General features: G+C 42.6%; 1 protein-coding gene across 2 annotated transcripts in view; it reads right to left on the reverse strand.

Annotated features, from left to right (window-relative positions):
- LOC147200988 (plexin-A2-like) overlaps positions 1–15,332 on the reverse strand; it is a 126,669-nt gene that overhangs the window by 38,420 nt on the left and 72,917 nt on the right. For both annotated transcript variants that reach the window (XR_015101581.1, XM_086117424.1), the window contains exons 8-12: positions 13,426–13,522; positions 6,288–6,402; positions 4,469–4,669; positions 3,903–3,999; positions 457–656 (exon numbers count right to left, since the gene is read on the reverse strand). Coding sequence is in view for 1 of the 2 variants with exons in the window: in XM_086117424.1 (XP_085973550.1) it covers positions 457–656; positions 3,903–3,999; positions 4,469–4,669; positions 6,288–6,402; positions 13,426–13,522 (710 nt within the window). In the remaining variant the exon portion in view is untranslated. The remainder of the gene's footprint in view (positions 1–456; positions 657–3,902; positions 4,000–4,468; positions 4,670–6,287; positions 6,403–13,425; positions 13,523–15,332) is intronic.

The raw sequence follows: 15,332 nt of genomic DNA on the forward strand, positions 1-15,332 counted from the left end.
AAATATTGAATTCGATGAACTTGTCAGAAGGGTGATGATGATAAAAAGCGATTTCAAGAGGGTCTTTGTACTGCCTGACGTTTTGTGCCCGAATACTAAATATGAATACGGTGATCCCACTGTGCATTGTTAGATCCCAGACCCACATGCAAATGGTGCCAATCCATGATATAAAGTGATCATGTAAAAAACAAACAAAAAAAATAAGTTTTTAGACTACACGCTGTATTCACATAGATGTTTTTAAACACGTGAACAGTCCAAGCATAATTCAACACATTTTCTTTTATGTTTAACAGATTATATAGTGGGACAGTGATAGCTGAACCATGATATAGTGGCCGATTACTGACGATACTATTCAGGGAATTGTAACTTTTCACTTAGTAATGACAAAGCACTTTATTAAACTACTTCACAGACAATCCAGTCAGACAAAAGTTCAAAGAGACAGACCTCGGTGATGCGTGGGTTGGTGCACTTGACATTAGCGGCGGAGAGGTCGAGCCAGCGGCTGGCGTACGGCGATATGGGCGGACAGTGCCGCTTCATGGTGCACCTGCCCTCGTTGCTGCACCAGCCGCACTGGAACTTCTTCTCTGCCCGCAGGCACATGCCGCAGCTGTCTCGCTGGGCGCTGCACTTGTACAGGTGCACTGAGCGAGGGACACACATCCACATATGCTGATTTATTCCAGAGTGATTTGGCAAAATGGCTGATCCAGAATCGCGGCATGATAAAATATACCCCCATGCAATTGATCAAAATCCGAAAACAAGATAAATTTACTGACCACCGAAGACATTCATTTTTGTTAACTGTGGCGCAGTGGCTGTTCACACTGAAATGTCTAAATCGAATCAGTGGATCTAGTGTGACTGTCTCCTTTGTGGTAGAAAATGCCTTCAATTTTAAATCAAATCGCCTCAAAAGAAATCCGATAAAATTGAGGGGATAACATTCGTGGACATGCTTTGTTCATAGCGGTTAGGTGGTTGGTTGATTTATAAGATAAGATAAGATATCGTTTATTTGTCCCACACTGGGGAAATTTACAGCCTCCAGCAGCAAGAATGTAGGCAGAAAGAAGAAGAAAAAACAAACAAACACCGTTCAATTAAGTGCAATATAAATACAAAATGGATAAATCGCAGTGCTATTTACAGTTGTTTTCCACATCATTTAATTATTATTAATATTATTGTTGCTATTTTTATTCAGCAGCCTGACAGCAGTTGGTAGGAACGAGCGTCGGTATCTCTCCTTCTTGCAGCGCGGGTGTAACAGTCTCTGGCTGAAGGAGCTACCTAGTGCTGTCAGGGTGGGCTGGAGAGGGTGGGAGGGACTGTCCATCATAGCTTTTAGCTTAGTTAGCATCCTTCTGTTGCCCACCTCCTCCAGAGTGTCAAGGGAGCAGCCCAGGACAGAACTGGCCTTCCTGACCAGTCGCTCCAGTCATTTTCTGTCCCGGGCTGAGATGCTGCCTGACCAGCAGACAATGCCATAATGGATGGCCGAGGCCACCACCGAGTTATAGAAAGTCTTAAGGAGCGACCTCTGAACCCCAAAAGACCTCCGTTTCCTGAGTAGGAAGAGTCGGCTCTGTCCTTTCCTAATCAGGGTGTCCGTGTTTGTAGACCAGTCCAGTTTGTTGTTCAGAAGAACACCTAAGTACTTGTAGGAGGTCACCCTCTCTATGTCCATACCCTGGATGTTCATCGGTGCTGGTGAGGACTGTTTCCTGCAGAAATCCACAACCAACTCCTTAGTTTTCCTAGGGTTAATCTGGAGGAGATTCTGCTGGCACCAGTCCACAAAGTCCTTCGTCATTCCCCTGTACTCCCGATTGTCCCCCTCTGTAATGAGGCCAACAATCGCAAAGTCATCGGAGAACTTCTGAAGGTGGCAGTTTGGAGTGGCGTGTCTGAAGTCCGAGGTGTAGAGAATGAACAGGAATGGAGCCAGAACAGTCCCCTGCGGCGCTCCAGTGCTGCAGAGAAGCCTGTCCGACTCACAGCTCTGCAACCTCACGTACTGCGGCCGATTTGTGAGGTAGTCTATGATCCATGCTGTGAGATGGTGGTCCACTCCGGCGTTCTGCAGTTTGCCTCCCAGCAAGTTGGGCTGGATGGTGTTGAAGGCACTGGAGAAATCAAAGAACATGATTCTCACAGTGCTCCCAGCCTTCTCCAAGTGTGACAGCACTGAGTGGAGGAGGTAGATAATGGCGTCTTCCACGCCGATGCCAGGCTGATAGGCAAACTGCAGCGGGTCCAGTGCCGGGCTCACCAGCGGTTGAAGGTGGGCGAGGACGAGTCCCTCCAGCGTCTTCATTAGATGAGACGTCAGCGCCACCGGTCTGTAGCTGTTCAGCTCCTTAGGGTGGGGGGTCTTGGGCACTGGGACCAGGCACGAAGTTTTCCACAGCTGTGGAGCTCTGCCCAGCTTCAGGCTCAGGTTGAACATGTGCTGGACAATGTCCAATATTTGCGAGGTTGTTTGGTTGTTCACGTATTTATTAAGTTACTTTACTGATTAAGTGGCTTAATTTATTTGGTTCATTGGCTTATGAATTTCAGGATTTCAACACATTTAGAGCCGTATTTCCTTGCTCCGCTAAAGTCAAGCGCACAGTACAGTCTGTGCCCATGGGTGGTGTTTTCTTTCTCTTGGTATTTTCCTCGACTTTGCACAGGTAGAATTAAACATAAGTGGGATGGAAGCAGACAACTTCCATCCAATGGAAGCGGCCTCCCTTATTCCTGTTAAAATGATGGTGGTGAAAGTGCGTGTTGTGAAAAGCAAAAATTCACTCGCTGAGGGCTGCATGAAAAGTGTGTCTACACCGGTAAACTACAAGATCTCCCCTTGCAGATGATATTGTTAGACATGCATGCTAGGTGGGCAATACGAGACCAGATTGTATCCTCTGTGGTGCATGCATACGTGTGTAAACACCGGCAGCCCCCACATTTTGTAGTTACGCCGCACGTTCATGGGGGTGCTATTCAAATATTTTGAAGATCATAATGATAATAATTTGTTCAATGAACTGATTCCAACAATATTTCAAGGGAATTATCCCACACGGTTGTCATATTTATGAATGAAACGTGGTAATATCCAACACACACATTTGCGGAGCGCCAAATCTGTCTGCCAGAACAAAACCTTAAAATTGTGTTAAACCACCTGCAATACCATTTATACCTGTTTTTTCCGAGCCTAAAATTGCAAGATGTGCCTCAGCACCCGTTTTTACACGCCAGGGGTATGGCAGCTCAATCCGCCATAATGCCCAGAAAGGTGCAATGTGGTCCCAAACATGCAAGACTAGACTTCCCCTTGAACCAAAATGAAGATGCACCTGTTTTTAAACACAGCGCACGTGTGCCTGCCTTCGAAAATAGGGCCCTTAAGTTTGACATTTGTGTCCAATATTCACCCGCTACATCTTGACTGAATAATTAGTGTTGCGGTTTGTTCATTTAATCAATGTTTTTTTAAATTTTTTTAAATAAATCGGGGTAACCAAAACGTAACATTGTTCAGCATTGACAAGCTATGCTTTTCCAAGTACCGGTAGTTGCTTTATAGTTTATATATGTTGTGTTGGATTGTGTTGCAGTTTTCTAAGAGCAGAAATTCATGACTATGTCTGTCCTTGATTATGATCATGGCGAGGCAGCCCAGGCAAACAAATTTGCAGCTCCATCTTTCACCTCTTGTGACACACTAATGACTGCCTGCTACTCGATAAGCGCTTATTGGGATTGTGAACTTTCCCTGCGAGCACTTTGGGCGGGCCTTGAGACGCCCTTAGTGACCCATCCATCCCTAGCATTGTGGAATGAGTCTCTCACACCCCAGGCTAATGGCATAGACAGATTGAGAAAGACACCTTTAATCTTCTCGGGATTGTCGATGATGAAATTGCCGTTCCACACAATGGCGAGCTCCACCGCCAGGTCGCTGATCTTCACGCCCTCGTACATGTACTGGAAAACAGTAAACAGTCGTGAGTGGAGAAAGGACGGAAAGGCGGAAGAGAGGATGAAAGGGCAGCGGTGAGACGAGTGGCTTTTTAACCATCTGTCATCATCCACGTCAGAAGACCATGCCCTTTTCATGCATTGCCACAGACGACACGCCTTGCATTGTAATCGAGCAACAAAGAGAAGACATCTCCTCTCCCGTATTCATCTGTAGCCAATTGCTCTGGTTTTGTGGCTCTGAAACCCCCAGGTTTAAAAGACAAGGTCACAGCAAATTAGAGGGAACATTTATTTGCTTTCAAAAGAAAATAGGCAAAAGAGTAGAAAGGTTAAATTAAATGACATTCGGAGCAGCAAACCGTATGTGCGCATAGACCATGTGTCAAAAGATGATTCAAGAAAACAAAATGTCAAAAAATGGGTCAACCAAATTTAATAGTAAAACGTCACCCACAATAAAAAAAAGCCATACCGAACTGTTCTGGCACTGCACGCTGGTGCTGTTGAAGCGTAGCGCAGTGACGCGATGGCCGACACCCTGCACCTTCACCACACACTCGTAGCCGCGCTGACCCGACTGCGGCTGCGGGAGATTGCGGGCCCTCAGGGTGATTGGTCGCACCTCGCCAGCCGGGATGAGGATTTGCCCGGAGTGGAGAAGCTGGGGGCAGTCCTGAATAATAAAGAGAGAAAAAAAATCTGACAAGCAGGAGTGGAATTCATGGAAATATAAAATCAACCAAATTTGGAAGGAAAAGTAAGCATCTATCCACCTTTTTGGGATACACACCTTCTTTATACAGGCCAACCAAGCATTTACCTGATCCAAATTCCTCTGATATTCTCGATCACCTAAAATTGGTTTATTATTGAAACAGATTGTAATAAGTGGTTTGACTTGATGGTGCATTTCCGTCCATGGTGTCCATAAATTGCCGGTCTGCCTGCATCATTTCTGGAGTGCTTACATAACTGTTTCTCCACAAGATATTAAAAATCTGTCACTGTCATCTATCTCGATGTCTGACCATCATCATCTGTACTACTAATGCGCACTTCAGTATGTCCCTCGGGGATTACAGAAGCAAAGACATCTCTAATCCCAATAATACATGTCCTGCTTGCAAGTTTTTACTGCATATTAAAGCCATGCTTAGATCCAAGCAGTTGTGTTTGTGAAATGTATGCGCTGTGGTATCAGTTTAGGGGTTATATCTGGAGAGCCACTACATAAACTACATAACCACAGTAGATCTAATGTGGAATCAAAACATCTGTATTCCCTAAAATTTTTCCTTGGAAAAATCGTGTTTAATCATTGCAACAAATGAGTCGCCCATTTGGTGGCTTTCAAAAAACTTTTGAAAGCACATGTATCCTGCGGAAAATGTTTGTGTTTTAGCCGTTGACGCTGTAGCTCAGTTCCAATTTTGTTTTTGCCCATGTGGGCCTCTTCCATTTGTGGATATCACATCTGCAGCGTCAACCCTCATCTGTACATATCCGACCTATACATCATCACTCAATGCTGACTTTTATGTAATCCCATTTGAACCATGAAGCATAAAGTGGACATTTGTGGTGATCGTCGTGATTCGGCCACACAGATGGTTCATTTATTCCAGTGACGTGACATCGTCTTTCATAGATATCTCCATTAAATGTGGAGATTGAGGAGCATTGCCTCATTTCACCAAAATAGTTCTACCTCCTCTTGCCTCACTACTCTGGCAATATGGTGAAATGAGTCCCTACCCACGGGACCATATTTACTTCAGTAAACACTGCCATGTGACATCTTTTTTTTTTTTTTTTTGCATACATGTGACTTAATCTGTGTTATGTACTATAAGCGCATGCGTGTCACACCACGAGCTCATTGGGTTCACATTAGAAGGCGCATTTATTTTTGTGATGGGAATGAGTACATAAGGAGATGGGATTTAACAAAAAATCGGAATTGGGCATTTTGCCCTCCACTATGAACGTAGCCTGAGTAATCTCACATATGATCCTGCGGCATTCAATCACGAGCGCCTCGTGGAAAAATTCAGGGGGTGCAGCATGTAGTCAACGTTTGAAGATCAATTGTCACCATGAAAAACGGGCACATGACGGCAGATTTCTTGCTCCTTTCAGCTTTAATTTTGATTATGACTAGAGAGGAATGAAGTTGCTGAGTTACATGACAAACTGAATATTATTGTCTGTCAAGGCGTTGAATAGTAATACTAGTGAATATACAGTATGTATGGTTTCGTTCAGTCCATTCAAGCAAGTTTGTGTTGTACCTCTGAGGCGTTGACTCTGCCCTCCAGGAAAGAACAGCTGCTCGGGTCATGGGTGCACATGTTGCGATATTTACACCAGTGGCACCTAAATGTGCTGTTTACACAGGACAGACACCTGCAGGATCAAGTAGACTCATTAGTGCATGCTGTGCAAATGACAGAAAAAATAAATCAAATACATGTAATACATGAAGGCAATACAAATTTGAGTAAGCGCTAACAGTGATGGATGGATGGATAGGTTTATAGATAACAGACAGACAGACAGATGATGGTGATACACAGCTGTTGAGGGAATAGAATGAGGAGAAAAAGGGCTGTTTTCTCCCGCCAAGACAACAAAGGCTTGGCTGTGCTGTAGCTGAGCTTTTTTGCTTACATTGATCTCATGAAATTTAATTCGGTATTATGCTTGCAGGGGAGAAAATGTATTTCTGAAGCAAACTAACAAGGTAATTGGATAAAATGTGCAAACCAATGTGAAAAGCCTGGAAGGGGAAGAAACTCGGTTAGCCAGCAAATCATCTTTTTTATTTATTATTTTTTTTAAATCTAATTTTGATACTGTTTTTTCACAGTAGCAACTAGGGTAAAAAAACAGGGGTGTGAAATCTTTGGCCTGTGAGAACAAGAGCATCAAGCCCACCATGCAATTCTCAGAAGTAAAACCACACAGGATGAAGAAAAAAAACAAATCCCCAAAACATTAACTCACAAATAGCAATAATTAGAGATGATTTTCTGTCCGGAATTTTCTGTACGGAACAAGGTAGAAGGGTAGCAAGACGGGAAGTGTTACTGCCTCACACTCAACAAGTAAACAAACACAGAACAGCTCAGCCTCTGGCGAGTGGATGTCACGGCTAGCGATATGCTTCAGGCGTAACGTCACACTAGTTAAGTCATTTGAAACGGCATCCCTCAAACATATGTTGCTGTATAAAGGGGAAAAAAACTACCGGTAGTTCACTGCAAAGGCAACTTCGAATGACATTTAAAACAACTTTCCTGGGAAATAACAAATGTCATTGGTGCTTTTATAGTACAGCATAATCCAAACTGTTGAAACTGTAGCTTCACAGCCTGATTTGTTCAATTCCAAAAAGAAGACTTCTTCTTCTCCTTTCGGCTTGTCCCTTTTCAGGGGTTGCCACAGCAAGTCATTAATTTCCATCTTTCCCTGTTCTCTGCATCCTCTACTCTGACTCCAACTACCTGCACGTCTTCCCTCACGGCATCCATGAATCTCCTCTTTACCCTCCTCTCTGTCTCCTACCTGGTAGCTCCATCTCTAACATTCTCCTACCAATGTATCCACTGTCCCTCCTCTGTACATGTCCAAACCATCTCAGTCTGGCCTCTCTAACTTTTTCTCCAAACTTTCCTGTCTGAGTTGTCCCTCTGATGACCTCATTTTTGATCCTGTGCATCCTTGTCACTCCTAAGGAGAATCTCAGCATCTTTAACTCAGCCACCTCTAACTCTGCCTCATGTCTTTTGCCTATTGCTCGTGTCTCTAGACCATACATCACACAATTCCAAAAAGAAGACAAACTATTGATTTTTCACTTTCAAAGAAAGAAAAGATTTAATGTGTTACATTTGGTATTTGTTTTTAATTGTACAGTATACCGGTATATTATTTAGCTGAGCCTGAGGTCAGCTAGCTTAAGGCTAATGCTAACATGCGCCATGATTAGCATATGTGGCTGTGTTTTAACCCTTTAATCCAAGGGGTCACAAACTCGAGAGCCCCTGTCCTGCTTGTTTTAGATGTTTACCTTCTCCAACACACCTGATTCAAATGATCAGGATTGTTATCATGCTTATGCAGAGGTTGCTGTTGAGCTCATTTAAGGCTTTTCCATTCATTTTAATGTGTAAAATGTTTTAAGATCTCAATGTTTTAAATTACCGATGTGGTCAAGTAACAAATTAAACTCGTATCATGTTTCAAATGCTGTCATCTTTTTTTTCGACCCCTTGTATAATCAACATTTCTTCGACTGTTGCATCATCTATGTAGAACGTTACTGTTATGGAGTTCCCTCCTGTCCCAGCTTTGACAACAGCTTTGGCCATAACCTTGACAACAAAAATAGCCATAGCTCAAGGAAGTCGACTATATTCACCCACGACTTTGATCGTTCGCCTCCCAATTTCTGTAAACCTTCACGTTACCATAAACAACACGGGCAACACCTGTCGTCGTCATGATCAGACCATACGGCTTGCTTTTAAGAGACATCAATTTCGGGAGAGGGGTTTGACTCCCACTTTGCTGGGTTCGACCTTGAAATATAATAAAAGCTTGTGGGGGGTTGGGGGGTTTATAAAACCACAATCAGTACTGCAATGCTGCAGCACAACAGACGCCACAAACGCCAATAAATGTAGTGCCGTCTATGTATTGTATTATCATTCGCTGCCTAGGGGTGGTGAGGGAGGCTTGGGTGAGGGGGGTGGGGGGATTTAGTGTGGCGATGGAAGAATTTGAAATATGCTGTGTGGGAGGAAGTGAGAGACATGTAGTTTTTTGTGTGTGGAGGTGAAGTATTAATAGGCTGCAACTGCCAGAGTGCTGCGGCGTCGGGATTATTAATGATGTGATGCTGCAGGTCAAGAGCGGCGTTGGACGTAAAATATTCATCACGGAGTTTGCAGGGGTCACCGCCACGGTAATGAAGGGCCGTGTATGTATGATGAGCTTCCCACTGCTCTCTGTAATGACTTAATTGGGTATGCTCGCGTATTTATGTCGCAGTCAAAGACCCCTTTAGCATCGGCGGTGTGCTCTCTGCCACTGCGAGGTAATTTCACTACGAACACTTTCATCAATCAAATGCAACCTCCAGGAGTAACATTATTGTGTATCAATGAATGATGACATTATGAGCTCGTAGCTCAGGGTAATTTACCGAACAGTAAATTGTGTGCGCTAGGCGGCTGGTTCAAATCCCAAGAGGGTATACAGTGGCAGCCTGAATTTCAAGTTTAATTTGCTCTGTAACTCAAAACATCTCAACTTGTCTTTCCCCATTGAAATGAAAGGAAAGGAAAACAGAAGAGTTCCACAGGTGACTCAGTAAGTTGCAGTAATATTACTTTTTTGTGGAGGATAAAGAATATATACCCATACGTTTTGTTACATTGCCATGTCATGTGTTGCTGTTTGTGTTAAAATATCCATTTTAAAGAGTGATGTGAATCTACAACATGGAACTCTTTGTTTAGTTTCAATCAACTGGTATTTTTTTATTAAATACAGTAAATATTCCCATCCCCGGAATTCTATGGAAAGGAATATCCTTCACCCGGAATAAAAACCTATGCATTAACATTTTGACTACGATATTACGTGTTACCGGAACTTGTGTAAGCGGAAATTCCACTACCCGTAACCCGGATGGAGGTGTAATGCCGCGGGAGCTTAAATACACGCAACGCCCACCCGATGCGACGGAAAAGACACAACGCTGAAACAAGTTTTCACTTCGCGTTTTTCGATCATCAGATTCTAAACGACAACGTGTAAGTGAGTTTTAATTGCCGTGCGTTTTACTGTAATTGTGAATGATTTTAACTTTATTCACTTACGTCCTGGAGAACGCGGCACTAGCTTAAAAGCAGCACCCACTCGACATGACCGAAGAAACGTGTTCGCTTCGCCGTTTTCATTAATCAGATTCGAAACGAAGACGTGTAAGCGACTTTTTATTGGCGTGCGTTTTACTGTAATTGCGAAAGATTTTAACTTTATTCACTTACGTCGTGTAGATCATCGCATCGAAACGTAGAAGAACTGTAACGACTGGAGCGGAGCGAGTGAAATGCATCCGTTTGAGCGAGGCTGGACACAAAGTTAAAAAGATCAGCAGACACTTGGAGTCGGAAAGACGCAAATCTACGAAACTTTAAAAAACAAGGCATCGATTCAACTCCTGATGACAAGCCACCACCCAGCAAGGAAGCAATGCAAATGGCAACAAAAATCCTTCAGTATGCACAAGAATTACCAGACATCGGTGATCAACGGGACAGTTACTTGCAACTAGCAAGAAAACCGTATGACACGCAGGCAAACATTGTCATAAACCAAAGAATGCATCCAACAAAACAATCCAAAAGACACATTTTTTTCCCAAGACAGAAAAAAATAAACATTAAAATACTGTATGTATTTTACTGATGTGATTTTTTTGGGATACACCTGTATTGCAGTTTTTGTTATATAAACAGTTTTTGGACAATATATTTTTGTATTTTATTGATTGTGTTGTTACACGTGCATTTTGTCAACATACTTGCAGGTTCATAAAGGACATGTACCATGCTCATTTCCTAAATGAGGAATTTCTGTTATCAGGACAAATTGGACAGCACAAACACGAGTCCATACTAGAGAATATTTACTGTAATTGTTTGTTGTGAAGTGAGTTGGTTTCACTGACACCAGTGCTTCTATTTTTAAAAAAAATGCTCGCAAGTCAAAGCAAAACACCGTCTGAGCAATGGCTCTTATGTCCAAAAACTGGGACTTGTATGTCAAGGCACCTCTGTAAATGGGTTTTGAATCAGCCAAATTTACGTAACGTGACGAGATCGTCAAACTTATGTTGATTATCACGGCCACAGAAAACTTTATTGTGGTCTACCACTGGTTTGATCGAGGTCAATTGTTAAAGTGGGATACAATCATACTGAAATTGAACATGTTCATAGATTATTTTTTTTTAACGTGTGACCTCTACATGAAGCAATATAAATAACCAAGTATCTTTAATTGTTTATTATTTAATCTTATAGCGTGTGGTGTCCTCGAGACGACAAACATGGCACACCACACACACTGACAGTCGCAAGTATCGTCACAGTCGGTTAAAACATCACGGGTGAAAACTGGACTTCTTGTCATTTTGATTGTGGTGAATGAATTTAGAGACACATACAAATGCTCAAGACAAACAATTGCTCTTTGATTTGTTTCCGAAAACAGCGCGAGTTTGACGTTACTTCCTTGTTGGCTTTCGTCACATTTCACATCACAATTCTGGAGTTTGTGGATCGGCTGATTAGTATTCGGGAAGATTGAATAGATCTAGTGTTTGCAATTAGGAAGGCGGGAGAGACTGTTTTTAGGGCAGGTTGGGGAGGAACGATCACTCTTAACCCACCGCATACTGCAGGATAATCTTTCAGGGTAGATGCATTTGCTGACTTCGATCGGAAAGGAGACAGTGTTCTAATTGAACCCAATTATCGGTGTTCTTAAGGCAACAACACTTTGGTGTAATGTAAGCAAAAAGCCACAACAAAGCAGTTTTTGTTTTTTTTTACTTCTTGCGGATCGGTGGGGCTTGCAAATCTGCCTCATAATCAATGGTTCTGGATTTAAATCTGCTCTGACCTGTCTTTGTTGAGTCTTGTAGAATCTTAACATAATCCATTTGTCACTGCTGTTTGTCAGTGCTGCCACAACTCTGATAATACCTTAAAGGTCCATTAACCCTGGCTGGGCTCAGGATCCATCCAACCATTTTCTATGATGTTGATTGAGTAATCTCACCACTGCGCCAATGGTTTTAGGTGATACTGCAATATTTGTTTAGCCTTCTGTTAACTTCCAGTAGCCGAACAGAAACAGGGACAAACAGTACAGTCAGAATGCTACTTGTGTAACTTACAGAATAAAAATGTTTTTTGGGCAGAAGGCAAACACCACCAATCAAAGGGAATCAACTGCAAGGAACAACATTCTATCATTCTTCATTAATCATTCAATCATCATTCTTCCGCACGAACCTTAAAGTGAGCCCGCCTGATTTCGAGCTGACAATTAGCGAAAAGAGTGAACTCATATCCATGAAGAGGAAGTGCAATGAAATATTTAATGCTGTACCATAACAATGAAATGTAACACTTTTGGAAAAAGTCATAAAGGGTCTTGTAAAATTATCACTTCATCGTGCAGTGTTAAATTATTTTTATTACAGAGTAGACTATGATTTTTTTCTTTTTTTGCGTAAGTCTCAAAAAATATATATATTCCTACCCGAGACCCAAAGTAATACATTATGTATTGTTATAATCCCTATTCATTTTCTACCACTGACAACAAAATAAAAAGCCATTTGCCAAGAAAATGTGTGCTGTTTAGCTATCAATAACTTTATAATAACCCAATAAAATGTGACTTATAGCCATTTTGGTTCCAAGAAAAACAAAATATATCTATATGTATAATATAAATATGAAATATAACAGGAACAAGTGATAATTTAGGAAAATGTATTTCTGCCACATTTCTCATCCATTTACTGTTGGTTCACTACATTTAATAAAGCATACATAGGAGTGTTTGCAAAGCTGATTCTTTTTTAAAAATGATACAATAAAAAGAAGAAAATGGGCAAAGGTAATGCCAGGTATTTTTTTTCGAGAATTTTACAAAATTAAATGACCACCGTACCAAGAGTGATAATCCAGTTATTGCTGTCTCCTAATCTGACTTCAGGTTAACATTAATACTGAACACATGTCTCTTGTAAAGCAGTGTGGTTCAGAGATGTTCCAAGGTGCCATTTATGACGCTAAATGCAGTCCCGCTAGCATAATAGTTCCAAGCCAAGTCACTCACCATGTTTATTGTCTATTAGTATGGTATAATGTGAACATTTGAGGGAAAAGTCCTCTTTTCATTACTGCATTGTTTCATCTGCCCTCCAGGTACCCGAGCACATCTGACACTATCTTTCTCTTATCTTACAACAAAAACAATTATCAAACAGTTGTCCCTAGGGAAACTGTTGGATCACAAAAAAAAAAAAAATTGAAATGGCATTTAGTGTTATGATTTTTCTATTTAGGCACCTGCAACTATTGTGCTTATTTGCCCATCATCAATGACTGGATCTGTTTGTTCCTATTTACATCTGTTAGAAGGGAAGGCGGTTAAAATTCCAAACAAACAGGCTGTGACAAATGCATCATGTTGACTAAAATGGAATCCAACAGACCGATGTGGCTCAAGAATTTATCTGGGAGCCTCGTCTGAAGCAAGAAGCAGTCCATCAGTGACCTAAATGAGGTTGCCAGTTCTCTCCATCGAGTGAGCGAGTGCAGAGGTCTGTGGACTCACATATGGTGCGTGCTGCAATTGTAGAACTTCACCTCCGTGCTGGCCACCATTTGACCTGTCTCTTTGGAGTTCAGCCTCAGCTTTACGCCGGCCCAATCTGACACAGGAGAGAGGTGGACAATGTCAATAAAAGGCTGGATTTAGAGTACATTGCCTGTGTTAAGTGTAACAGATCAGATGTTTTTTGTTTTTTCCCCTCATGTGACATGATTAAGATATGAGCCAATGTAGTATAAATAGAAAACAAACATGGAATCAGATATCTTTTGTTTATAATCCAAATGCAAGTCAAAATCAGATGAATATTGGATGTCGGCCAATGCGAGTGCAGTAGAAGAGCATAGATCAGCTATAGCAAGTCATTGCATGCTTGACCTCATTGAAATATAGGAATCCTCATCAGATTTTTTTTGTGTGTGAAATGAAATTTTCCGCACTAAAAGACGCACTGGATTATGAGGCGCACCTTCACTGAATGGCTATTTTGTATTTTTTTTTCTTCTTGTCACAAGGCATAATATGTAATGAGGGGGCGGATGGATGGGAAGGGGCGGGGGGGAACGCGACGCGGCCCATCCGACCAACTGCACGGTCCATCGAGCGGTCCACGGATCAGTCCACGATGAAGGCAGTGATACAAGGGTGTGTATGCGCGTGTGATTGTCTGGTTGTGTGTGCATGTCAGGCCGCAGCTGCTTCGTCAAGGTCTTCTCATGGAGACAGTTCTGGCTTATCAGTCAATGGCCGAGAAGGAGGGGGTGATGGTAGGGCACTAGCTTCCATGCGTACGTTCTTCCAGGGGAAAGGTCGAGATAGCAGATGTTTTGGGAACGGCTGCCAAACAATTCCAGACAGCCTTGAGTCCGTGGTCTGTGTTTCTTCAATGCCGCCGATCAGCCAAATCCGCAATTTCTTTCTTTTCTGAGCGCGGATCCCAATTTCTCCAAGTTGTTCTCCATCTTGCACTGACGCTTCAAAACCGCATCCATTTTTGCGGTTGAGCTCAGTCACCGCTTGAGTCTGAGTGTTGGACATCCGCGCCGTGCCATCCAAAAAGACCGGCAGCTTCTTCACAACCAACAAAGCCGCTCCCGTCGGTTGAATTTTACGATAGATCAGGAAACTGCTAACACCAAACAGCAGCATACCTGCTATCAGAAGTGTAATGTAGATGTCTTCCACATCCTCAATGGACAGTATTGACAGGCACACCATTCTCCACTTCCTCCAAGGATCTAGGGTGTACCCGGCAGCAAATGTCCCCGAGGGGCAAGTAGGCTCCCCACTGCCTGCTCTTCTCGTCGAGAAAATTTTGTCGATGGCATCGAGAGACCAGCCAACCAATTCCATGGTTTGTTTTTAGGATGAAAATACGGCAGGAGGCTAGGATAGTCAGACAAGGACAGCACATAGACTGAGTGGCGAGCAAGGGTGGGTGAGGGGTGGACAGGAGCAGAGCAAAAAAGCGTCCGCCTTCGTCGAGAGCCAAGCAAGAAGAAAGAAAGAGAAAGAAATTACCGTAATGACCATACAAAAGATGCAACGGATTTTAAGGCGCTCGGTGAGCTTTTAAGAAAATTGAAGAATTTTTGGTGCGCCCTGTAGTGCGGAAAATACGGTAAATAAAATTTCAAGAGCTAAGCATACATTTTTTTTGTATGACGTACTGTCGGGACAGTCACATGTTGACTACTAAACGAACTAGCACTGACTGGACAAGCAATGTAATGTGATCATCTGCAGCCAGTGATGGCCAAGCAGGCGTGTCAGAACTAATTAAACATTTTGAGTTGCGTGTATCTTACCCTCCATGGCAGAGGCTCCGTCGAACCCCTGAGACCGACTTACCGAACCCTTGGGGTTCGATCGAACCCAGGTTAATCTAGAGTCTGGACTCTAGACCACGC

The sequence above is a fragment of the Hippocampus guttulatus genome, chromosome 8 (assembly GCF_054856545.1).
Source record: "Hippocampus guttulatus isolate MCC_2025c chromosome 8, RoL_Hgut_1.0, whole genome shotgun sequence".
In the NCBI taxonomy this organism is placed as follows: Eukaryota; Metazoa; Chordata; class Actinopteri; order Syngnathiformes; family Syngnathidae; genus Hippocampus; species Hippocampus guttulatus.